The 23,711-nt window shown below is 50.2% G+C and overlaps 1 protein-coding gene and 1 non-coding gene across 2 annotated transcripts; both read left to right on the top strand.

Annotated features, from left to right (window-relative positions):
- Positions 1-110: 110 nt before the first annotated feature.
- LOC132585599 (N(4)-(Beta-N-acetylglucosaminyl)-L-asparaginase-like) lies at positions 111-22,956 on the top strand. Its single transcript, XM_060257473.1, has 9 exons — positions 111-232; positions 2,904-3,042; positions 5,530-5,717; positions 6,672-6,710; positions 9,099-9,187; positions 13,037-13,052; positions 17,526-17,593; positions 20,287-20,391; positions 22,839-22,956. Exons 1-9 carry the CDS (start codon positions 121-123, stop codon positions 22,929-22,931), a joined length of 849 nt encoding a protein of 282 aa, XP_060113456.1. The 5' UTR covers positions 111-120; the 3' UTR covers positions 22,932-22,956.
- TRNAF-GAA (transfer RNA phenylalanine (anticodon GAA)) lies at positions 11,050-11,124 on the top strand. The gene has a single exon. It is a non-coding gene; the product is annotated as a tRNA-Phe (tRNA).
- Positions 22,957-23,711: the final 755 nt, after the last annotated feature.

The raw sequence follows: 23,711 nt of genomic DNA, 5'->3' as shown, positions 1-23,711 counted from the left end.
CCGTGATTGGCAGGCTCGGCTCCCAATCAGCGCCCGGACTTTGCCGGTTTCCTCCCAGGCACCGCCTTCTGTTTCCGCTCTCTCTCCCTTCGGGCTTCCGGGTGGGAGGCCTGGGTTGCCATGGCAGCGGCTGCGGGCACTTGGGCCTTCTCCCTCCCGGCTGTGGAGAGAATGAGGCAGGGGCTGCTCCAGGGGGGGTTGGCGACCGACTGCCTCCAGGAGGCCATGGCAGGTAGAGAATGACGCGATATATGCAATGTCATCAATAGCGAAGAGTCCAGTAGCACCTTGAAGACTAACGAATTTATTTATGTTGTAAACTTTCGAGAAACGCAGGTCTCTTCGTCAGATGCTGAGAAATAGATGCAATAAAGAGCAGGGTTTTTTTACCATATGCAAATGCAATATACAGTAAAGAATATACATTTTTTATATACAAATTGTATATTGGTTACTGCTTTAAAAATCCAATAAGCATTACAAATATAATACTATATTCGTTTTATAGATCCAGAGGATCGATGCATGGAGATGCATACAAGGCATCAGGGATTTTTTTTGTAGCAGGAGCTGCTTTGCATATTAGGCCACACACCCCTGAAGTAGCCAATCCTCCAAGAGCTTGCAAGGCTCTTTTTTGTAACCTCTTGGGGGACTGGCTACATCAGGGGGTGTGGCCTAATATTCAAAGGAGCTCCTGTTAGAATTCCACCCCTGCCAGTAGCTTACAGGGCTCTTAGGGTGGCCAAACCGTGGCTCAGGAGCCACATGTGGTTCTTGAAGCCCCCACCACCCCATTGGTCAGCAGCTTGGAGATTGCATTTAAAGTTAAAGTTGCTTTCTTTCTACCTCTCCTCCCCTTCTATTTGCTTTCTTTCCACCTCTCCCTCCCCATCTATTTTCCTGCCCGCCTGCATGCTCTCAAACGTCTGCTCTTCATGTCTTGCGGCTCTCAAACATCAGATGTTTATTCTATATGGCTCTTACATTAAGCAGGTTTGCCCACCCCTCGCCTAGTGTAAGCTTCAAGAGAATTGGCTACATTGAGGGGGTGTGGCCTAATATGCAAAGGAGTTTCTGCTACAAAAAATCCCTGATGCCTTGTATGCATCTCCATGCATCGATCCTCTGGATCTATAAAATGAATATAGTATTATATTCGTAATGCTTATTGGATTTTTAAAGCAGTAACCAATATACAATTTGTATATAAAAATTGTATATTGTTTACTGTATATTGTATTTGCATATAGTAAAGATAAAGGTAGTCCCCATGCAAGCACCAGTCGTTTCCGACTCTGGGGTGACGTATGTGCATATACACAAATACAATATATGGTAACCGCTATACAATAAACGACCTGAATATTTAAAAAAATCATTAATACTGTCAATAAAATAAAGTCAAATACTGTTATAGTAAAAGGTAAAGGTAGTCCCCCTGTGCAAGCACCAGTTATTTTCGACTCTGGGGTGACATCACATCATGACATTTTCACGGCAAACTTTTTACGGGGTGGTTTGCCATTGCATAGTATATATAAAGTAACGCTATTCCATGAATCGTGCATCTTAGAAGCAAAAAAGGCTTTAATTTTAAATAGCTATAAAACTATAACTAGCCATATCCTTAATTAGGATGTTACAGAGGAATCATGATTTCATAATATCTTGAATTTACAAAATAACTTTTAGAAGAAACAAAGTCGGCTGTATGTTCTAACTAATAATGGTTGTCAAAGTCAGCTTCATGGTGGAGCCTCCAGATCTCCCAGTGTGGCCAGACTTGCTTAAGAGCCGCATAGAATAAACCTCAGATGTTTGAGAGCCGCAAGGAAGGAAGGAAGATTTGGGAGGCGGAAAGAAAGCAACTTTAAATACATTCTCCAGGCCGCTGGCTGACTTGACTTGGAGAAATCATTTAAAGAGACAAATGCCTTCTCCAAGCCAGCCGACGGGGCGATGGGGGCTTCGAGAACCATGCAAGATATACGAAAGAGCCATATGGCCGCAGTTTGGCCATCCTTGTCTAATAGCAATGCGTGGCCTCCATCATCAACGGTTGTCTAAATCTACAGAGTGGAGCCACACAGACAAACTCCTGCAAACTTGGAGGACCCCCCAGGGTTGCAAAAAAAAAATATCTGATGCATACGCAAGATGCTCCAAGGTGAGGGGTGGGGCCTGGAGCCATGCCAGGCTTCGTCATGTGGGGGGGGGGTGAGATTCTCCCTCTATAACCATGAGTCCCACAGCCCCCCCCCCTTAATACAAATAGCCAACATATTAAAATAACGTAGATACCATAAATGGTAGTTTCAATTGTATACTGCAGGGTTGGCCAACGGTAGCTCTCCGGATGTTTTTTTGCCTACAACTCCCATCAGCCCCAGCCAGCATGGCCAATGGCTGAGGCTGAGGCTGATGGGGGTTGTAGGCAAAAAACAGCTGGAGGGCTACCCTTGGCCACCCCTGGTATACTGGATGCTTCCGAATGCTGGTTTTCAGATGCTGGATATTTATTTATAGCGGGCTTCATTTCCACTAAGGAGCGCCGTGGCGCAGAGCGTTAAAGCTGCAGTCCTGCAGTCCGAGCTCTCTGCTCACAACCTGAGTTCGATCCCTGCAGAAGCTGGGTTCAGGTAGTCGGCTCAAGGTTGACTCAGCCTTCCGTCCTTCCGAGGTCAGTCAAAGGAGTCCCCAGCTTGCTGGAGGGAAAGCGTAGATGACCGGGGAAGGAAAGGGCAAACCACCCCATAAAAAAGTCTGCCGTGTAAACGTCGTGATGCGACGTCACCCCAGAGTCGGAAACGACTGGTGCTCGCACGGGGGACTACCTTGACCTTTTTTTTCTTTTTTCCAAAACAAAATTTGATCTGAAACGGTTCTGAACTTGTGTCCAGACATAGAAAACGATGGAGAGACGGGAGTTTTTGTAGTAGGACGGGGAGGCTACCCAAACAAAGACGGCATCATCCAGTGCGATGCGGCAATAATGGAAGGACATCCTGGCCGGTTTGGAGCTGTAGCGGCTTTGCATGGGTAAGCATTGACATATTTAGTGTATTATAAGCTTTGGTATATGTGATGGGGTCCTAATCTTTTTTTTGATGCTTTCGAGCTGTGGTGCTGGAGAAGACTCTTGAGAGTCCCTTGGACTGCAAGAAGATCAAATCAGTCAGTCCTAAGGGAAATCAACCCAGACTGTTCCCTGGAAGGTCAGAAGCTGAAGCTCAAAGACTTTGGCCACCAAATGAGAAGGGAGCACTCCCTGGAGAAGACCCTGATGCTGGGAAGGACAGAAGGCAGAAGAAGAAGGGGACGGCAAAAGATGAGATGGCTGGACAGCGTTACTGATGTGACTAACATGAAATCGACCCAGACTGTTCCCTGGAAGGTCAGAGGCTGAAGCTAAAGCTCAAAGACTTTGGACACCAAATGAGAAGGGAGCCCTCACTGGAGAAGACCCTGATGCTGGGAAAGACAGAAGGCAAGAGAAGAAGGGGCCGGCAAAAGGGGAGATGGCTGGACAGTGCTACTGATGTAACTAACATGAAATTGAGCAGACTTCAGAGGATGGTGGAAGACAGGAGGGCCTGTCGTAACTTGGTCCATGGGATCGCAAAGAGTCGGACTCGACTGTGCAACTGAACAACAACGATCTTTTTGAGCCTCTGGGCACCTATGGAATTTTGACACAGCATGTTGGGGCCCAGCCACAAAATGGTTGCTGCAGGAGGTGGAGCCAGGCACAAAATGGTTGCCACAGCTTTCTGTTACGCAGTGGAAATCCTTGTGGTGGCAGCCGCTGCCGAAAGCAACGTTTTAGAAAATCGACATAGCCGAGAAGGATATCAGCCTCCGGATGAGACCTGTGGATCCCCCCTGGATTTCAACTCATCTCCAGACTGCTGAGATCAAGGCCCCTGGAGAAAATGGCCGCTTTGGAGGGTGAACTGTATGCTGTTGTACCTCACCAAGGTCTGCGTCATCCGCCAGGCTCCATCCCCAAATCTCCCTACTTGACTGTGGTTATAGAATGGGGGAGACTTGTCTTAGCAGTAGTCTGTGCGAAAAGGATCTAGGGGTCTTGGTGTATCATACGCTGAACATGAGTCAACAGTGTGATGCGGTGGCTAAAAAGGCAAATGCAATTTTGGGCTTTATCAACAGAAGTATTGTGTCCCAATCACGTGATGTGATGGTATCGCTTTACTCTGCTCTGGTAAGGCTTCACCTGGAGTATTGTGTTCTGTTTGGGGCACCACATGTTAAGAAGGAGATAGACAAGCTGGAACGGGTCCAGGAAAGGGCGACGAAGATGGTGAGGGGTCTGGAGACCAAGCCCTATGAAGAAAGGTTGAAGGAGCTGGGCATGTTAAGCCTGGAGAGGAGGCGGCTGAGAGGTGATAGGATCACCATCTTCAAGTCCTTGAAGGGCTGTCATCTAGAGGATGGGGTGGAATTGTTTTCTGTGGCCCCAGAAGGTAGGACCAGAACCAACGGGTTGAAATCTAGGGGTCTTAGTGGATCATACGCTGAACATGAGTCAACAGTGTGATGCGGTGGCTAAAAAGGCAAATGCAATTTGGGCTGTATCAACAGAAGTCTAGTGTCCAGATCACGTGATATGATGGTATCGCTTTACTCTGCTCTGGTAAGACCTCACCTGGAGTATTGTGTTCAGTTTTGGGCACCACATTTTGAGAAGGATATAGACAAGCTGAAACGGGTCCAGAGTTGGGTGATGAAGATGGGGCAGTGGCTCAGTGGTAGAGCATCTGCTTACTAAGCAGAAGGTCCCAGGTTCAATCCTCAGTATCTCCAACTAAAAAGGATCCAGGCAAATAGGCGTGAAAAGCCACAGCTTGAGACTCTGGAGAGCCACTGCCAGTCTGAGTAGACAATACTGACTTTGATGGACCCAGGGTCTGATTCAGTAGAAGGCAACTTCATATGGTAGCCCTTCAGGTGCTTGAAGATGGTGCTCCTATCGCCTCTCAGCCGCCTCCTCTCCAGGCTGAACATGCCCAGCTCCTTCAACCCATTGGTTCTGGTCCTACTTTCTGGGGCCACAGAAAAAAATTCCACACCCTCCTCTATAGGAGACCCCTTCAAGTCCTTGAAGATGGTGATCCTATCACCTCTCAGCTGCTCCTCTCCAGGCTAAACATGCCCAGCTCCTTCAGCCTTTCCTCATAGTACTTGGTCTCCAGACCCCTCACCGTCTTCGTTGCCCACCTCTGGACCCGTTCCAGCTTGTCTATATCCTTCTTATCTCTATATATATCTTACATCTACGACAGCTTGTCTATATCCTTGTCTTATATACTACCTCATTTGCATACATTTTTTTTGGATCAACATAGTTTGGCAAAAGGTGAAGTCCCCCCCTCCCCAGTATATCCTTTGAAGGTGAGCGTTCAACATATCGTTTCTGCGTCGCTTTATTCAGCAATAACGCTGACTGGTTAAAAGTCCCTGTGGATCAAAAATGAGTTCTGAAACGTATTTCTTCTGTTAATGAAGGATCGGCACTCCGCTCGCTGTAGCTCGCAAGGTCATGGAAGAGAGTCCTCACAGCTTCCTGGCTGGAGAGGGCGCCGTCGCTTTTGCCAAAGACAGAGGCTTTGCCGTGGAAGACAACAGAAGTTTGATGAGTAAGCAGAGCTCCGAGGCTTACCAGGTAACGTCCACTCTAGATCTGTATTTTGTTTGTTGTCTTAATTAGAACAGGGCTGGCCAAGCCTGCTCAGTGTAAGAGCCACATAGAGTAAATGTCAGATGTTTGAGAGCTGCAAGAAGAAGAAGAAGAAGAAGAAGAAGATATTGGATTTATATCCCGCCCTCCACTCCGAAGAGTCTCAGAGCGGCTCACAATCTCCTTTACCTCCCTCCCCCACAACAGACACCCTGTGAGGTGGGTGGGGCTGGAGAGGGCTCTCACAGCAGCTGCCCTTTCAAGGACAACCTCTGCCAGAGCTATGGCTGACCCAAGGCCATGCTAGCAGGTGCAAGTGGAGGAGTGGGGAATCAAACCCGGTTCTCCCAGATAAGAGTCTGCACACTTAACCACTACACCAAACTGACAAGAACATTAGAAGAAGAACTACAGATTTATACCCCGCCCTTCTCTCTGAATCAGAGTCTCAGAGCAGCTCACAATCTCCTTTATCTTCTTCCCCCACAACAGACACCCTGTGAGATGGGTGGGGCCGAGAGGGCTCTCACAGCAGCTGGAGGACTGGCTACATTCAGGGGGTGTGGCCTAATATGCAAAGGAGCTCCTGCTAGAATTCCACCTCTGCTACTCAGAATGGCACCGGCTCTCCAGGGTCTCAGGGTCCTTTTACCATCTGCCTGGTCCTTTTAACAGGAGATGCCGGGGATTGAACCTGGGACCTTCTGCATGCCAAGCAGAGGCTCTGGCCCCTCCTGAGCGGAATCCAAAGGGATTTGTGGACTCTTCTCCAATTATCCCTCTCGACTCGCTTTCCTGCAGGCTCGTCCCAGAAGCCTCCGGTTCTAGCAAACTCACAGGAACGTCTCTGTTTGCCCAGCCTGTATTTTCCCACCTCTGTTTTCATGGCCAGCGAAGGAATGTATTTTGAGTAATATCCCAAGTGTTGCCTGAGAAATAAATCTTTATTACCCCCCTCTGTTTTCACTAGGCTTGATCGCTTTGGATGTCTACGGGAACATAACAGTTGGTAAGCCAGCAGCGTGAACCGGGAAAGCTGTTCAGACTTGGTGCCTGGTTTGTGGCGGCTGCAGACGCCGCTAGCTGGCTGTGTTGGGGTTCCTTGCCCATTTGGAGGGTGGGAGTTCAGATACCTGCTTACTTGGAGGAAGGCAGCAGCCATCTGGGTTAGTGTTGCTGTTAGAGCAATGGACCCCTTACAATGAGGCCTCGATTAATAATTGGCTCTTAGTAAAGCATACTGTTGGTGCAGAATTGATTGTCCAAAATGTCATTTTGCGAGTTTCTCCCCTTTTAAAAAGAAGTTGAGTGAAGAAAGTGTTTTGGTGGATACAAGTGCTTGGGGGGCAACAGTGGGAGGGCTTCTAGTGTCCTCGCTCCACTGCTGAACCATCTGATGGCACCTGATTCTTGGCCATTGTATATCACTGTGTTGGCCTGGATGAGCCATTGGCCTAATACAACATGGCTTCCATTATGTCTAGGGCAGTGATGCTCTGTATTCTTGGTGCTTGGAGGGGCACAGTGGGAGGGCTTCTGGTGTCCTAGCCCCATTGATGGACCTCCTGATGGCACCTGGGTTTTTTGGCCACTGCGTGACACAGAGTGTTGGATTGGATGGGCCTGATCCAACATGGCTTCTCTTATGTTCTTATGTGACACAGAGTGTTGGACTGGATGGGCCATTGGCCTGATCCAACATGGCTTCTCTTATGTTCTTATGTGACACAGAGCGTTGGACTGGATGGGCCATTGGCCTGATCCAACAGGGTTTCTCTTATGTTCTTATGTGACACAGAGCGTTGGGCTGGATGGGCCATTGGCCTGATCCAACATGGCTTCCCTTATGTTTGGGGCAGTGATACTCTGTATTCTTGGTGCTTGGGGTGGGGGGCAACAGTGGGAGGGCTTTGGAGTTCTGGTCCTGCTGGTGACCCCTCTGCTGGCACCTGGTTTTTGGCCACTATGTGTGACACTGAATGCTGAACTGGGCGGCCCATTGGCCTGATCCAACATGGCTTCCCTTATGTTCTAGGGAAGTGTGTCAAAAAAGAGATCGCATTTGATTGGCTCCTCCAGTTCCCTCCTCTTGCCCTCGAACACAGGGGGTCCGCAGCCTTTCTGAGTCTGTAGGTACCTTTGGAATTCTGACCCAAAGCAGCGGGCCCAATTGCAAAATGGCTGCCACAGGTGGTGAAGCTAGCCACGAAATCCAGGGAGGGAGTTTGTCTTATTCTAACAGTAGTTCTCCAGTGCTGGAAGCAGAAGCTCTGCTTCACAGGATGCCTTCTTATTGGCACACCCACTCAGAGGGCAAAACCCTGCCCTCTTTCTGAAAGAAGAAGAAGATATTGGATTTATATCCTGCCCTCCACTCCGAAGAGTCTCAGAGCGGCTCACAATCTCCTTTACCTTCCTCCCCCACAACAGACACCCTGTGAGGTGGGTGGGGCTGGAGAGGGCTCTCACAGCTGCTGCCCTTTCAAGGACAACCTCTGCCAGAGCTCTGGCTGACCCAAGGCCATTCCAGCAGCTGCAAGTGGAGGAGTGGGGAATCAAACCCGGTTCTCCCAGATAAGAGTTCGCACACTTAACCACTACACCAAACTGGCTCTTGGCAGGCGCAGGAGAGGGGAGGGTGGGTGGCATGGCGGCCACAGGCACTGAGTTGGGGAGTCCTGCGCCAGCCATTTCTGCACTGAAGATACAGAACATAAGAGAAGCCGTGTTGGATCAGGCCAATCCGGCAAGCTCAGCAATTTTGTTGAATGCCCACGAGTTTCCGTATGGTGAGAAAGGGAGAAAAGTCCTTCCTTCTCTGCTTTCTCCATCCCATGCATCCCATGTAAACCTCTATCATGTCACCCCGCAGTCGACGTTTCTCCAAGCTAAAGAGCCCAAGCGTTTTAACCTTTCTTCATAGGGGAAGTGTTCCAACCCTTGAATCATTCCATTAGCCCTTTTCTGCACTTTTTTTTGAGGTGCAGTGACCAGAATTGTACACAATACTCCAAACGAGGCTGCACCATTGATTTATACAGGGGCGTTATGATACTGGCTGATTTGTTTTCAGGTCCCTTCCTAATAATCCCCATACACTGTCTCAACCTTTTCCTTGAGTTATCTACTACAACCCCAAGATCTCTCTCAGAGTCTGCAGAACTATCAACTAATAATAATGTGGGATTTGCACACAGAAGCACCGTAGAGACCGAGGTTTTCGAAGTACAAGTTTTCGAGAGCCAAAGGTCTCGCCATCGAAAGCTCAAACCTCCCATTGCTCTCAAAAGGGCTGTTGCATTCGAATCTAGCTCCTCTTTTGCAGAACAACGCAGATAAACACCCCCCCTTTCCTGAAACTGTTACTAATAAGCTCTTTTTTCAAAAAAATACCTAGGCGTTTCTACCTCTGGGGCTCCCTTTAAATATCCAGGACGAGTGGGGGATTCTCCGTTGCCCGGATGTGGACTGTTTGCTGACAAAGAGGTATGCCAGGACCTCTCCCAAACCGTACAGTACCAGGGCCTTTTTTCAGCAAGAATGCACAAGAACCCAGTTCCAGCTGACTCGGCATCAGCGGGAGTGGCCTAATAAGCAAATTAGTCCCTTCTTGGCTATTTCTACAATGGTGACATCAGGGGTGTGGCCTAATATGCAAATGAGTTTCTGCTGGGCTTTTCCTACCAAAGAAGCCCTATACAGTGCTATCAATAAATGGGGGATCAGCCTTTGGGAATGCTTCGTCCTTGGGAAAACAAAGACATATTCCTTGCGCGTCTCAGGAGGCCTTTGTGGAGTTACGGTTTTTGACTGTCACCTATTTGACGCACCTTGATATCCTGCCTAAGAATAACCATTGCCAAAATCTGAGAGATTTCTAGTTATTTGAATTTGAGAAGAGACTGGTTGAAGAAAGCTGTGGTTGGTTAGAAACATCACAGCTGAGAAGTATTGAGCCCTCTGTTATTTTCATTGCTTTGCTGTATATGTATGAGCATAATTACCGTATTTTTCACACCATAAGACGCACTTCCCCCCCCCAAAAAAAGTGGGGGGGAAAGTGTGTGCATCTTATGGAGCAAAGGTACCTATCTTCCTTGGGGGGGGCGATCCGCTGCCTCCGCCTCTGATTCGGCACTTCCCCCGCGCCTGCCTGCCTGGGTCCAGCTCTGACGCTTACAGCAAGCGCCGGGATCGGAGGGCAGAGGGAGCGATCCTGGCGCTTGCTGTAAGCGTCAGAGCTGGACCCAGGCAGGCAGGCACGGAGGAAGCACGCTGCCCTCTCCACAGCCGGCGCTCGCAAAGCGCTGGGTTTGCGGTGGGGGCAGCATGGAGCGATCCCAGCGCTTGCTGGAAGACGCTGGAGCCAGGCAGGCAGGCACGGGGGAAGTGCTGGGATCGGAGGCGGAGGCAGCGGATCGCCCCCCAGGAGGAAGGTGCGTCCTATCATCCGGAGCACCTTATGGTGCAAAAAATACGGTAAGTGTAATTTATAGTTGGATGGTGCACTTTAGATATAAGAATATACGACTGCAGTAAACTAAATTAGCTAAGTATTAAACTGTATGCCGTTTTATTCCCCTGAGGCCTCTCCCTTTACTTACAAGGTTGCCTAGCAATAGTCTGCACTTCCCAGGTGGCCAACGTGACCTCTAAGGAAACACTCTCAGTGGGGCCTGGCCTCTCAGGCTATTTCTGTGGCCTTTGGAGGCTGCAGGTGGGAGGGAGAGTGGCTCAGTGGTAGAGCATCTGCTTGGTAAGTAGAAGGTCCCAGGTTCAATCCCCAGCATCTCCAACTAAAAAGGGTCCAGGCAAGTAGGTGTGAAAACCCTCAGCTTGAGACCCTGGAGAGCCACTGCCAGTCTGAATAGACAGTACTGACTTTAGAGAGGGACGATGGCTCATTGGTAGAGCGTCTGCTTAGTAAGTAGAAGGTCTCAGGTTCAATCCCCGGCATCTCCAACTAAAAAGGGTCCAGGCAAGTAGGCGTGAAAAACCTCAGCTTGAGACCCTGGAGAGCCACTGCTGGTCAGGGGAGGAACAGTTGCTCAGTGGTAGAGCATCTGCTTGTTAAGCAGAAGGTCCCAGGTTCAATCCCCGGCATCTCCAACTAAAAAGGGTCCAAGCAGGTAGGCATGAAAAGCCTCAGCTTGAGACCCTGGAGAGCTGCTGCCAGTCTGAGTAGACAGTACTGACTTTAGGGAGGGACGGTGGCTCAGTGGTAGAGCGTCTGCTTAGTAAGTAGAAGGTCCCAGGTTCAATCCCCAGCATCTCCAACTAAAAAGAGTCCAGGCAAGTAGACGTGAAAAACCTCAACTTGAGTCCCTGGAGAGCCACTGCTGGTCAGGGGAGGAACAGTGGCTCAGTGGTAGAGCATCTGCTTGAAAAGCAGAAGGTCGCAGGTTCAATCCCTGGAATCTCCAACTAAAAAGGGTCCAGGCAAGTAGGCATGAAAAACCTCAGCTTGAAACCCTGGAGAGCTGCTGCCAGTCTGAGTAGACAGTACTGACTTTAGGGAGGGACGGTGGCTCAGTGGTAGAGCATCTGCTTGGTAAGTAGAAGGTCCCAGGTTCAATCCCCAGCATCTCCAACTAAAAAGAGTCCAGGCAAGTAGACGTGAAAAACCTCAGCTCGAGACCCTGGAGAGCCACTGCCAGTCTGAGTAGACAAGACTGACTTTGATGGACCGAAGGTCTAATTCGGTAGAAGGCAGCTTCATATGTGCTAGGAGCCCTTTTGTGAGGCCGCAGTAACTCTGCAACCCTTTCTGAGGCCACAGAGAAGAGTTAGAGATGTGGCTGTTTCTGAGGTAAGACTGCTTTTTGGCATTTTGTTCAACATTCCTGGGCCTGCGACAGGCAGGAGAGAGCAGCCAATGTGAGGCTGGGGGGTGGTGTGTGACAGACGTGTGATGAGCCAATAGCTGATGCCCCACAGTCCCACCCAGTCCCAACCAATCAGGGTGCTCAGTTTTGCCACAACGCCATGGGTTTTATTACTGAAGGATAAGATATGTTTATGTTTAATTCGATTTACACCCCGCCCTCCCCGCCGAGGCGGGCTCAGGACGGTTTACATCAAATCATAGTGAACTAAGATTGCAATCCTAAAATCCATAAAACCATTAAACAGTACAAGTTAAAACAATCTACAGTGGGTGCTAACAAATCAGATGTTGCTCCTATTCTCAGGACGACAGTTGTTCCAGAATTCTCCTACGGTCAACTGAAGGCTTGCCAGAAGAGAGCGGTCTTACAGGCCTTGCGGAACTGAGCGAGATCCCGCAAGGCCCTAACCTCTTCCGGCAATTGATTCCACCAGGAGGGGGCTGCCACTGAAAAGGCCCGATCCCTGGTGGTCAACAGTCTCGCCTCTTTCAGCTCGGGGATCACTAGGAGATGTTGAGATCCAGATCTTAGTACTCTGGGGAACGTGTGGGGACAGACGGTCCCTCAGGTAAACAGGTCCTCGGCCGTATAGGGCTTTAAAGGTAATAACCAGCACCTTGTAACGAATCCGGTACACTACTGGTAGCCAGTGCAGTTCCTGCAGCGCTGGCTGTATGTGCCCCCACTTGGGCCGCCCCAGTAGCAGCCCAGCAGCCGTGTTCTGCACTAGCTGAAGTTTCCGGGTTCGCGACAAAGGCAGCCCCAAGTAGAGGGCATTACAGTAGTCCAATCTCGAGGTGACCGTTGCATGAATCACAGTTGCCAGGTCGTCACGGCCAAGGAAAGGAACCAACTGTTTCGTCCGCCTAAGGTGAAAGAAGGCGGATTTCACAGTCGCTGCTATCTGAGCCTTCCAATAGCACTTCCAATAGCACCCCCAAGTCACTTCCAATAGCACCCCCAAGCTTGATTTGCTTGCGGGCCTGATAGGACCACTCCAGGGGTCTAATTCGGCCCCCCGGCTGCATGTTTTGACACCCCTGGTGTAAACCATGTTTCTGTTTTTGTAAGTAAAAGTGTGTGTGTGTGTGTGTGTGTGGCTTTTTTGTAGAAAAAGCCCAGCAGGAACTCATTTGCATATTAGGCCACACCCTCTGACACCAAGTTCGCCAGAACTGCGTTTCTTTGTGTTCCTACTTAAAAAAAAAAAAAGCCCTATATATAGAGAGAGAGACAGAGTGAGAAAGTTGCATGCATGTAGCAACATGTAGAAATGACAATATTTTATATGGTAAGAAAACCCAAAAACATTAATGTACAGTTCACATCTCAGAATCTAAGGAAGACTGCAGAGGCAGGCAACGGCTAATCATAATCTCTGAATGTCTCATCCGGAGAATTTGCTTTCTTTCCGAGAGTGATGTAATTTTTTTTTTTTACTCCCTAGGTAGGAGCCGCAGCAGGTATGTATTCAAGTCATAATCCGAAAACTTGAAAGGTCTGTTACTGCATTGAAATATGTGGATGCATCTGTCAGTCTGAAATGCCCCAATAACTGATTAATTTCATCCGTGAAGACTTTGACAGATGTTTTCCCCGTGATCCCTCCGTCCTGCCCAGTGTTTTTAATTGCAGTTCCTTATGTTTTATATAAGAGCCCCATGGCGTAGAGTGGTAAAGCCGCAGAACTGCAGTCGGAGCCCTCTGCTCATGACCTGAGTTCGATCCCAGCAGAAGCTGGTTCAGGTAGCCGGCTCGAGGTTGACTCAGCCTTCCATCCTTCCGAGGTCGGTCAAAGGAGTCCCCAGCTTCCTGGGGGGGAAGCGTAGATGACTGGGGAAGGCAATGGCAAACCACCCCGTAAAAAGTCTGCCTTGAAAACGATGTGAAAGCAATGTCACCCCAGAGTCGGAAACGACCGGTGCTTGCACAGGGGACCTTGCCTTTACCTTTTTATGTTTCATATGCAGTTACCTCTTGCAATCGTGGTAAATTGATTGACTGATTGACAGTGATTTCTTTTAAATACTGATAAAGAGAAAAACATAAAACGATTCAGGTCATCTTCCGGAAAGCAAAGTCCCGCTATTACCTCCTGCTCCTGAAAGGGGAAATGAATTTGCTTAACGTGACCCTTCTGCAGGGCTTTTTTTGTAGCAGGAGCTCCTTTGCCTATTAGGCCACACACCTCTGATGTAGCTAATCCCCCTGGAGCTTACAGTAGGCCCTGTACGAAGAGCCATGTAAGCTCTTGCAGGATTGGCTACCGGGGTGGAATTCTAGCAGGAGCTCCTTTGCCTATTAGGCCACACACCTCTGATGTAGCCAATCCCCCTGGAGCTTACAGTAGGCCCTGTACGAAGAGCCATGTAAGCTCTTGCAGGATTGGCTACCGGGGTGGAATTCTAGCAGGAGCTCCTTTGCCTATTAGGCCACACACCTCTGATGCAGCCAATCCCCCTGGAGCTTACAGTAGGCCCTGTACGAAGAGCCATGTAAGCTCTTGCAGGATTGGCTACCGGGGTGGAATTCTAGCAGGAGCTCCTTTGCCTATTAGGCCACACACCTCTGATGTAGCCAATCCCCCTGGAGCTTACAGTAGGTCCTGTACGAAGAGCCATGTAAGCTCTTGCAGGATTGGCTACAGGGGTGGAATTCTAGCAGGAGCTCCTTTGCCTATTAGGCCACACACCTCTGATGTAGCCAATCCCCCTGGAGCTTACAGTAGGCCCTGTACGAAGAGCCATGTAAGCTCTTGCAGGATTGGCTACAGGGGTGGAATTCTAGCAGGAGCTCCTTTGCCTATTAGGCCACACACCTCTGATGTAGCCAATCCCCCTGGAGCTTACAGTAGGCCCTGTACGAAGAGCCATGTAAGCTCTTGCAGGATTGGCTACCGGGGTGGAATTCTAGCAGGAGCTCCTTTGCCTATTAGGCCACACACCTCTGATGTAGCCAATCCCCCTGGAGCTTACAGTAGGTCTTGTACGAAGAGCCATGTAAGCTCTTGCAGGATTGGCTACAGGGGTGGAATTCTAGCAGGAGCTCCTTTGCCTATTAGGCCACACACCTCTGATGTAGCCAATCCCCCTGGAGCTTACAGTAGGCCCTGTACGAAGAGCCATGTAAGCTCTTGCAGGATTGGCTACCGGGGTGGAATTCTAGCAGGAGCTCCTTTGCCTATTAGGCCACACACCTCTGATGTAGCCAATCCCCCTGGAGCTTACAGTAGGCCCTGTACGAAAAGCCATGTAAGCTCTTGCAAGATTGGCTACATCAGGGCGTGCGGCTCGCCCACTAGGTGGTTGCCTAGGGCGCCGGTTGCTTAGGGCACCGCTGATTCAGCCTCCCCCCCCTCCAAGGCAAGCACCTAGTTTGCCTGCTCCCCAGCTCCTCCTCCCTCCCCCACCGTTTCTGTTGCAACGCCAGGGAACTGAGGTCACCCGGCGCTCTCCCCAGCTATCTAGAGACACCCCCTCTCCCAAGGCACGTTCACTGTCAGTGCCCGGGGCAGGCCAGCAGCAGCAGGAAGGAGTACGAAGCCTGAAATCGCACCACTGCCGCTGCCTCCTCCCCTCCTGATTGGCGGGGGGCGGGGCGTGCCTTTAAATAGCCGGGGAGAGTGGCGTTTGACCGCGGTTCCCCAGCATTGAAATAGACATAGTGAGGGAAGGGGAAGGTGGCGGGGGGGGGGCACGGTGCTTCAGTGGGCCGGAAGTCTATCTAGGGTGCTATGCACCCTAGGGCCACTCCTGGTGGTGTATGGCCTAATATGCAGAGGAATTCCTGCTACAAAATAAGCCCGGCCCTTCTGGCAAAAGTAGGTGTGTGCATATGAATTTGGGAGGGAGAGACGAAGGAAGGGGATGTTGGAATGTGGTTTATTGGCAATGCACTTGAGGTCCGGGAAGGAGAACTGGAATGCTTAAGAAATCGCAAATTCCAGCAATGCCTTCTGACAAGCATGGGAGAAATACAGTCCTTAAAAGGGAAGAAGGATACTGTAGATTTATACCCCGCCCTTCTCTCTGAATTAGAGTCTCAGAACGGCTCACAATCTCCTTCATTTTCTCCCGCCGCGACAGAGACACCCTGTGAGGTGGGCGGGGCTGAGAGAGCTCTGGCAGAAGCTGCCCTTTCAAGGACAACTCCTGCGAGAGCCATGGCTGACCCGAGGCCATCCCAGCAGCTGCAAGTGGAGGAGCGGGGAATCAAGCCAGTTCTCCCAGATAAGAGTCCGCGCACTTCACCCCTACAGCAAACTGGCTCTGAGAGGCCTGAAATGTTCAGGTTCAAAGATCACCCTGTCCGAATACTTCAAGCCTGCTGTAAAATTTTAAAACTTCAGAGGATTAACTTACAGGGAAGTCGTAGCAGAGTTTCTGCTTTCTATGGCCACTGTCCTCAATGGCCCTAGAAAGGAGGAACTCCGCTTAGGATTTCTCACAGAGAGAGTTTTAAGGAAGGAAGCTGTAGGTGGGGGCCTCAGCCTGAGTAAAACGCCTAAGTGAAAAACTGTGTGGAGGGGAGGGATTTCTTAGGCCAGGATCTTGAAGCACCCATTGTCTGGTTCCCAGCTCTGGGTTGTCATAGGGTTGCCAGTACCCCCAGTGGTGGTGGGGGGGGGGGCGGGGAGAGGTCACTTGTAGGCTAAAGACAGCACAAGCGAAGTTATAGTGACCGAATAACTAAGGATGTATTGAAACGAAATCGTACAAATATGTTCAATAGAAGACTAAACAGCAATAGCAATTCCCCAAAAGTTTCACACTTCCCTCCAAGGAGTCCCAACGAACAGGAGGCCGACTCGTTTCTTCCTGCACCGAATCCTCTTCTAGCACGGGGTGCTCCAACCGCAAATCTCAACCAAAGGCAAAAGCTCAGAAAACATATCGGAAGTGTTTCCGATGCATCGATAAGTTGCGAAAAGCTGCGAAACCCGCAAGATTCTTTTTCGGCGCGTCCAAAGGCTGTGCATAGAATCCCCAATGGACCGATGGGACTGAAAGTCTCCAGTACGATTTCAAAATGGCGCTAGCCACCAAAAGGCTCAAGGCATCAGAAGGCTCGTGGAATTACAGTTGGTCTCCGGATGATGTCATTCGGTTATTACCTCTTTGTTTCATACGCGTATCCTGCTCCTTTGGAGGAAATCAGCAGAAAAGAAAAAACTCCCCGTGTGAAATGCAATTTTTAACGTGTTGTGAATAATACCAAAACACAAAGACAAATATCATCAGTACAGATCGCCAAGTTAAGACCTCTGAAGTTACTCAGCGCTCCTGCTGTCCTTATGTGGCTGAAAGCCGCTACATCACAGACAGTCCAGTATTAAAAGTAGGTGGCCCAACGGAGAACCGCTCCGCTTTGCAAGCCGTTTTGGATCTCAAAACCTTCTTCCAGGGACCATTCTTAGGAGCATTGTACAGTTTTCCAGGTCCAGCCTGCATCGCTGATAAGGGTAGCACTTACTATGGCGTTCCCACTATTACGCGTGCTAATTAGAGAAAGCTGGGAATTCTTTTGGCACTACTGGACCTGGGAAACTGTTCGGTATGTAGGAGCACTGAGTAACTTATGAGGTCTCAACTTGGTGATACGTACTGATGTTATTCGTTTTGTATTTTGATACTTATTATTCACAACAAGTCAAAATTGCATTTTACACGGAGAGATTTTTTTCTTTTTGTTGCGTCTCAGTCTCTCCTCTGTGGTCCCGTTCACATTGTGGCCTTTGGAGGAAATGGCTGCTTTGGAAGGTGGACTTTTTTAAAAAAATCCCCCATTTCAGGCGCCGCCGATTTCCCCTGACTTGTGCTGTTTTAGAGGAGTAGCTTTTCTGTACAGCTGCAAGTGCAGTTTTGTCTTCTCTTGGCTTTGTGGCATGGCTTGACCCCGTGCAGCGCCCCTAAGCAAATGTCTTTTATCTCCATCAGCGACAGGTGAGGGAGACAAGATCATGTGCTTCTGTCCTTGCTTTCATGCGGTCCTGCTAATGAGACAGGTATGTTAATCATGTGTTATCTGCAACGTGAAAGGGATAATCATCAAACAAGCCTCAGGCTAGATGGAGACCATAAAAACAGATTTTGTAGACGTAGAAAGATGTAGTTAACAGCCTGGGTGAAAGAAAATTGCCTGATGCTTAGAAGCGAGTAAGGTAGATAGCAAGTGAAGTTCAGTGGGGTTCCACCACTGTAAAGGCCCTGTCACAAAGGGCAACTAGAATGATTCAAGGTTTGGAACACTTTCCCTATGAAGAAAGGTTAAAACGCTTGGGGCTCTTTAGCTTGGAGAAACGTCGACTGTGGGGCGACATGATAGAGGTTTCCAAGATGATGCATGGGATGGAGAAAGTAGAGAAAGAAGTCCTTTTCTCCTTTCTCACAATACAAGGACTCGTGGGCATTCAATGAAATTGCTGAGCCGTCGGGTTAGAACGGATAAAAGGAAGCCCTTCTTCACCCAAAGGGTGATTAACACGTGGAATTCACTGCCACAGGAGGTGGTGGCGGCTACAAGCATAGCCAGCTTTAAGAGGGGATTGGATAAAAATATGGAGCAGAGGTCCATCAGTGGCTATTAGCCACAGTGTGTGTGCGTGTGTGTATATTTTGGCCACTGTGTGATCTCTCTCTCGGCTTGGCTTCGCGAACGAAGATTTAAGAAGGGTGCAATAGTCCACGTCTGCTGCAGGCTCGCTGGTGGCTGACAAGACCAATGCGAGACAGGCAGGTCTGGCCACAGTGGCTGCAGGGAAAAGTCTGATTTAGGGTTGGTGCTGTAGCAGTGCGATTCTTCCTCAATCTCCTTTTGTCCTCAAGACCAGCTATGCGTGCGTTCTCAAAGGAAGAGACAGCCTGGTGGATGGTGTGCCTCCATGCTTTGCGATCTGAGGCTAGGTCAGACCACTGGTGATGGTTGATGCGACAGGTACCAAGGGATTTCTTCAAGGAGTCCTTGTACCTCTTCTTTGGTGCCCCTCTATTTCGATGGCCGGTGGAGAGTTCGCCATACAGGGCAATCTTGGGAAGGCAGTGGTTTTCCATCCTAGAAATATGCCCTGCCCAGCGCAGCTGCGTCTTCAGCAGCAGTGCCTCGATGCTGGTAACCTCCGCCCGCTTGAGGACTTCAGTGTTGGTCACAAAGTCACTCCAGTGGATGTTGAGGATGGTGCGAAGGCAGCGCTTTTTCACTGTGCTTTTTCACTTTTTCACACCGTTTTTCACTGTGTGATACAGAGTGTTGGAATGGATGGGCCATTGCCCTGATCCAACATGGCTTCTCTTCTGTTCTTATGTGACACAGAGTGTTGGACTGGATGGGCCACTGGCCTGATCCAACATGGCTTCTCTTCTGTTCTTATGTGACACAGAGTGTTGGAATGGATGGGCCATTGCCCTGATCCAACACGGCTTCTCTTATGTTCTTATGTGACACAGAGTGTTGGAATGGATGGGCCATGGGCCTGATCCAACACGGCTTCTCTTATGTTCTTATGTCTTTTGCTACCAATACTCCCTCTAAACTGTGAGCAAAAATTCTACATTGTGAGCTGCTGGCATTAAAGTTGTGAGCTACTGCATAAATTAGTTTGCTCTGGGGCCATTTTCCCTGAGCAAAGACAAAAATGTGTGAGCCGGAGGCTAAAAAACCTGGGAGCTAGCTCACACTCACTCAGCTCACCTCTGTTCAGCAAGTAGGGGCACAGAGATCAGGACTTGTGAAGATTGTTTTAGGTCAGGGGTGGCCAGCGGTAGCTTTCCAGATTTTTTTTTTTTTGCCTACAACTCCCATCAGCCCCAGCCAGCATGGCCAATGGCTGGGGCTGATGGGAGTTGTAGGCAAAAAACACCTGGAGAACTACCGTTGGCCACCCCTGTCTTAGGTGATGGGCTGGAGAGTATGGGCGGAGGTGGTTCTCCAAGTACACCAACCCCAAGCCATTTATGGCTTTAAAAGGTAAAACAACCAGCACTTTGAACTGTGCCTGGGAAGAAGAAGAAGAAGATATTGGATTTATATCCCGCCCTCCACTCTGAAGAGTCTCAGAGCGGCTCACAATCTCCTTTCCCTTCCTCCCCCACAACAGACACCCTGTGAGGTAGGTGGGGCTGGAGAGGGCTCTACAGCAGCTGCCGTTTCAAGGACAGAGTCTCAGAGCGGCCCACAATCTGCTTTCCCTTCCTCCCCCACAACAGACACCCTGTGAGTTGGGTGGGGCTGAGAGGGCTCTCACAGCAGCTGCCCTTTCAAGGACAACCTCTGCCAGAGCTATGGCTGACCCAAGGCCATTCCAGCAGCTGCAAGTGGAGGAGTGGGGAATCAAACCCGGTTCTCCCAGATAAGAGTCCACACACTTAACCACTACACCAAACTGGTGTAGATCTTCCAGCACAGGGGCGATATGATTTCTGTGTCATTTGGGACTTTATTTTCCTGGATAGTTTTCAAAGGTAGCCTCCAATAAAGCCCAGGAAATTTTGGGTGGAGGGGCCCCCGAGGTAAGAAATTGAGTGGGGGGGAGCCACGGGGCCAGATGGCCCCGGTTTGCATCGAGGGCTCCTCTTGATGGGGCCGGATCGCCCCGTTCGCCCCGTGGGCTGGGAGAGAGAAGCAACGCTTGTGTCGATACCGGAACACAGACGGATGGTAAGAGAGGCTTGTTTGAAAGAGACCCGACTGTTTATCTTTCAGGGTTTGTCTCCAATGGACGCCTGCCAGGCCGTGGTCCAGGATATCCTCCGACGAACAGGAAAGGAAAAGATGTTTGATCTCGGCATAATAGCCATGAACACGAAGGTACGGCGCAGAGCGGTTTCTCGAGCGATCTCGACGGCGATAACAGTCCCGTTAAGCAGCCGCCAGGACTTGCTAAACGGGGGATAAGGCGTCTGGCAAATATTTGCCTTTTGTGAGTCACTGGGGAAGACAGCGATGCTTGGGAAATTTGAAGGCACCAGGAAAAGCACTTTTGCTAGCACTTTACAGGCTAGCAAAATCTGTGGCCAGAGAGGAGCTCTCGTGAGTCGCTGCTGAGTTCTTCAGATACAGCTAGAACGTGAATCCATTTATCCCGTATCTCCTCCTATATGTGACTCTGAGAGACTGCTGAATTGCAGCTGATACTGACGCTCAAGACAATGCGTCCTCCTGGACTGAATCGGGACTTAGGTTTCCTGTCTCAATACCAATGCTGATTTTCCCACGCCTGCTACCCCTCTGCTTATCACACCTGCTGTTCTCATTCGCCTGCTAACGTCATTTGGCGTCTGAAATCACCCCAGGCTCCAAGGAGGAGGAAGAAGATGGTGATGGATTTTTACACTGCCCTTCACTCTAAATATCAGAGTCTCAGAGCGGCTCACAATCTCCTTTCCCTTCCTCCACCACAACAGACACCCTGTGAGGTGGGTGGGGCGGAGAGGACTCTCAAATAAGCTGCCTTTTCAAGGACAGAGTCTCAGAGCGGCTCACAATCTCCTTTCCCTTCCTCCCCCCACAACAGACAGCCTGTGAGGTGGGTGGGGCTGAGAGGACTCTCAAATAAGCTGCCCTTTCAAGGACAGAGTCTCAGAGCGGCTCACAATCTCCTTTCCCTTCCTCCCCCACAACAGACACCCTTTGAGGTGGGTGGGGCTGAGAGGACTCTCAAATAAGCTGCCCTTTCAAGGACAGAGTCTCAGAGCGGCTCACAATCTCCTTTCCCTTCTTCCCCCACAACAGACAGCCTGTGAGGTGGGTGGGGCGGAGAGGACTCTCAAATAAGCTGCCCTTTCAAGGACAGAGTCTCAGAGCGGCTCACAATCTCCTTTCCCTTCCTCCCCCACAACAGACACCCTGTGAGGTGGGTGGGGCTGGAGAGGGCTCTTACAGCAGCTGCCCTTTCAAGGACAACCTCTGCCAGAGCTATGGCTAACCCAAGGCCATTCCAGCAGGGGCAAGTGGAGGAGTGGGGAATCCAACCCGGTTCTCCCAGATAAGAGAGCTCTGGCTGACCCAAGGCCATTCCAGCAGGTGCAAGTGGAGGAGTGGGGAGTCAAACCCGGTTCTCCCAGATAAGAGAGCTATGGCTGACTCAAGGCCATTCCAGCAGCTGCAAGTGGAGGAGTGGAGAATCCAACCCAGTTCTCCCAGATAAAAGAGCTATGGCTGACCCAAGGCCATTCCAGCAGCTGCAAGTGGAGGAGTGGGGAATCTAACCCAGTTCTCCCAGATAAAAGAGCTATGGCTGACCCAAGGCCATTCCAGCAGCTGCAAGTGGAGGAGTGGGGAATCAAACCCGGTTCTCCCAGATAAAAGAGCTATGGCTGACCCAAGGCCATTCCAGCAGCTGCAAGTGGAGGAGTGGGGAATCAAACCCAGTTCTCCCAGATAAGAGAGCTCTGGCTGACCCAAGGCCATTCCAGCAGGTGCAAGTGGAGGAGTGGGGAATCCAACCCGGTTCTCCCAGATAAGAGAGCTATGGCTGACCCAAGGCCATTCCAGCAGCTGCAAGTGGAGGAATGGGGAATCAAACCCGGTTCTCCCAGATAAGAGAGCTATGGCTGACCCAAGGCCATTCCAGCAGCTGCAAGTGGAGGAGTAGGGAATCAAACCCTACTATACTATACAGCTAGAATGTGAGTCCAGCTGTCTTTAGAGCCTGTTTGGTGTAGTGGTTAAGTGCGCGGATTCTTATCTTGGAGAACCGGGTTTGATTCCCCACTCCTCCACTTGCCCCTGCTGGAATGGCCTTGGGTCAGCCAGAGCTCCCTTACCTGGGAGAACCGGGTTTGATTCCCCACTCCTCCAATTGCAGCTGCTGGAATGGCCTTGGGTCAGCCGTAGCTTTCGCAGGAGTTGTCCTTGAAAGGGCAGCTTCTGGGAGAGCTCTCTCAGCTGCACCCACCTCACAGGGTGTCTGTTGTGGGGGAGGAAGGTAAAGGAGATTGTTAGCCACTCTGAGACTCTGCGATTTAGAGTGAAGGGCGGGGTAAAAATACTACCATAGGATGACCAGCGCTGTGAGGGTGAGGGAGGTGCAGAGAACTGAGCATGGGCAGTGGGAATGTTGCAAGCCAGAGAAGGATGTGCGGGCAGGGGGAGGTGTCATGCAGGGGTGGAAAGGGAGGGGCTGACGAGGGGGCTCCGGTAGCGGGCAGGTGGAGATCCCTGAACCCTCTGTGCCTGGGGTCCCTTCAAAACCTGGCTCCGCTCCTCTGTATTCTTTTACAACACGCACATTTGCACGTGGATTCTTGTGTCAGGGAGAAGTCGGAGCGGCTTCGTCGGTGGCATTTCCGTACTGCGCCTGGTCTCAGGGGAAGGATTCCGTCGAGCAACTGATGCGACAGCCCTAAGGGAATCAAGGGAAGAATTCAGCTCGCTCTCTCGATTCCAAGCTTTGTTCTCTCTTGGCCCCCCGGGAGTCTTGGTTCAGCGTACAGCGGCAGCTGAGTGAGCTGAGTCAGCTCTCAGTTTTTTCGCCTCCGGCTCGCACATTTTTGTCTTTGCTCCGGGAAGATAGCCCCAGAGCCAAACGCATTTGTGCCGTAGCCGAATCGCTCGCTCACAGCTCGAATGCCAGTAGTGGTAGACCTGGGCACTCGTTTGCCCTTTTTTTTTCGCCTGCACCGCCAACCTACTGACACATCAAGAAATCATATTTTTTGCATTCAGCATCACATTGGAATATGGGAGAGGTATGGGTTGAGCGTCTCTGCATCAGAGTCCCTTTTCCATGCGTAGTTCCAGCTGGATTATTGAAACGGGCTGCCTGGTGTTAAGACAGCCGGCGCTCCTCGTTCTTGCTGTAGGCACTGCTGTAGGGGATATTTCAAGAAACAAACGAAAGGAGAAGAGGGGAAAAGAACGTGCTGTCTGAAATCTGCAAGCAAAGCCAGGGCTTTTTTTGTTTTTGTAGCAGGAACTCCTTTGCATATTAGGCCACACCCCTCTTACGCTGCCAATCCTCCAAGAGCTTGTAGTAGGCCCTGCACTAAGAGCACTGTAAGCCCTGAGCAAAGCTATAGCTTAAATTTGCAAGCCAAAGGACTTCTGGACTCATGCAGGACTTTAGAATTCTTAAAAATGCAAGAGAGACATTTTCGCATCAGCTCAAGTAACCCAAGGGCGCCGTA

The sequence above is a fragment of the Heteronotia binoei genome, chromosome 1 (assembly GCF_032191835.1).
Source record: "Heteronotia binoei isolate CCM8104 ecotype False Entrance Well chromosome 1, APGP_CSIRO_Hbin_v1, whole genome shotgun sequence".
In the NCBI taxonomy this organism is placed as follows: Eukaryota; Metazoa; Chordata; class Lepidosauria; order Squamata; family Gekkonidae; genus Heteronotia; species Heteronotia binoei.
This window is presented reverse-complemented; position numbering and strand designations above follow the sequence as displayed.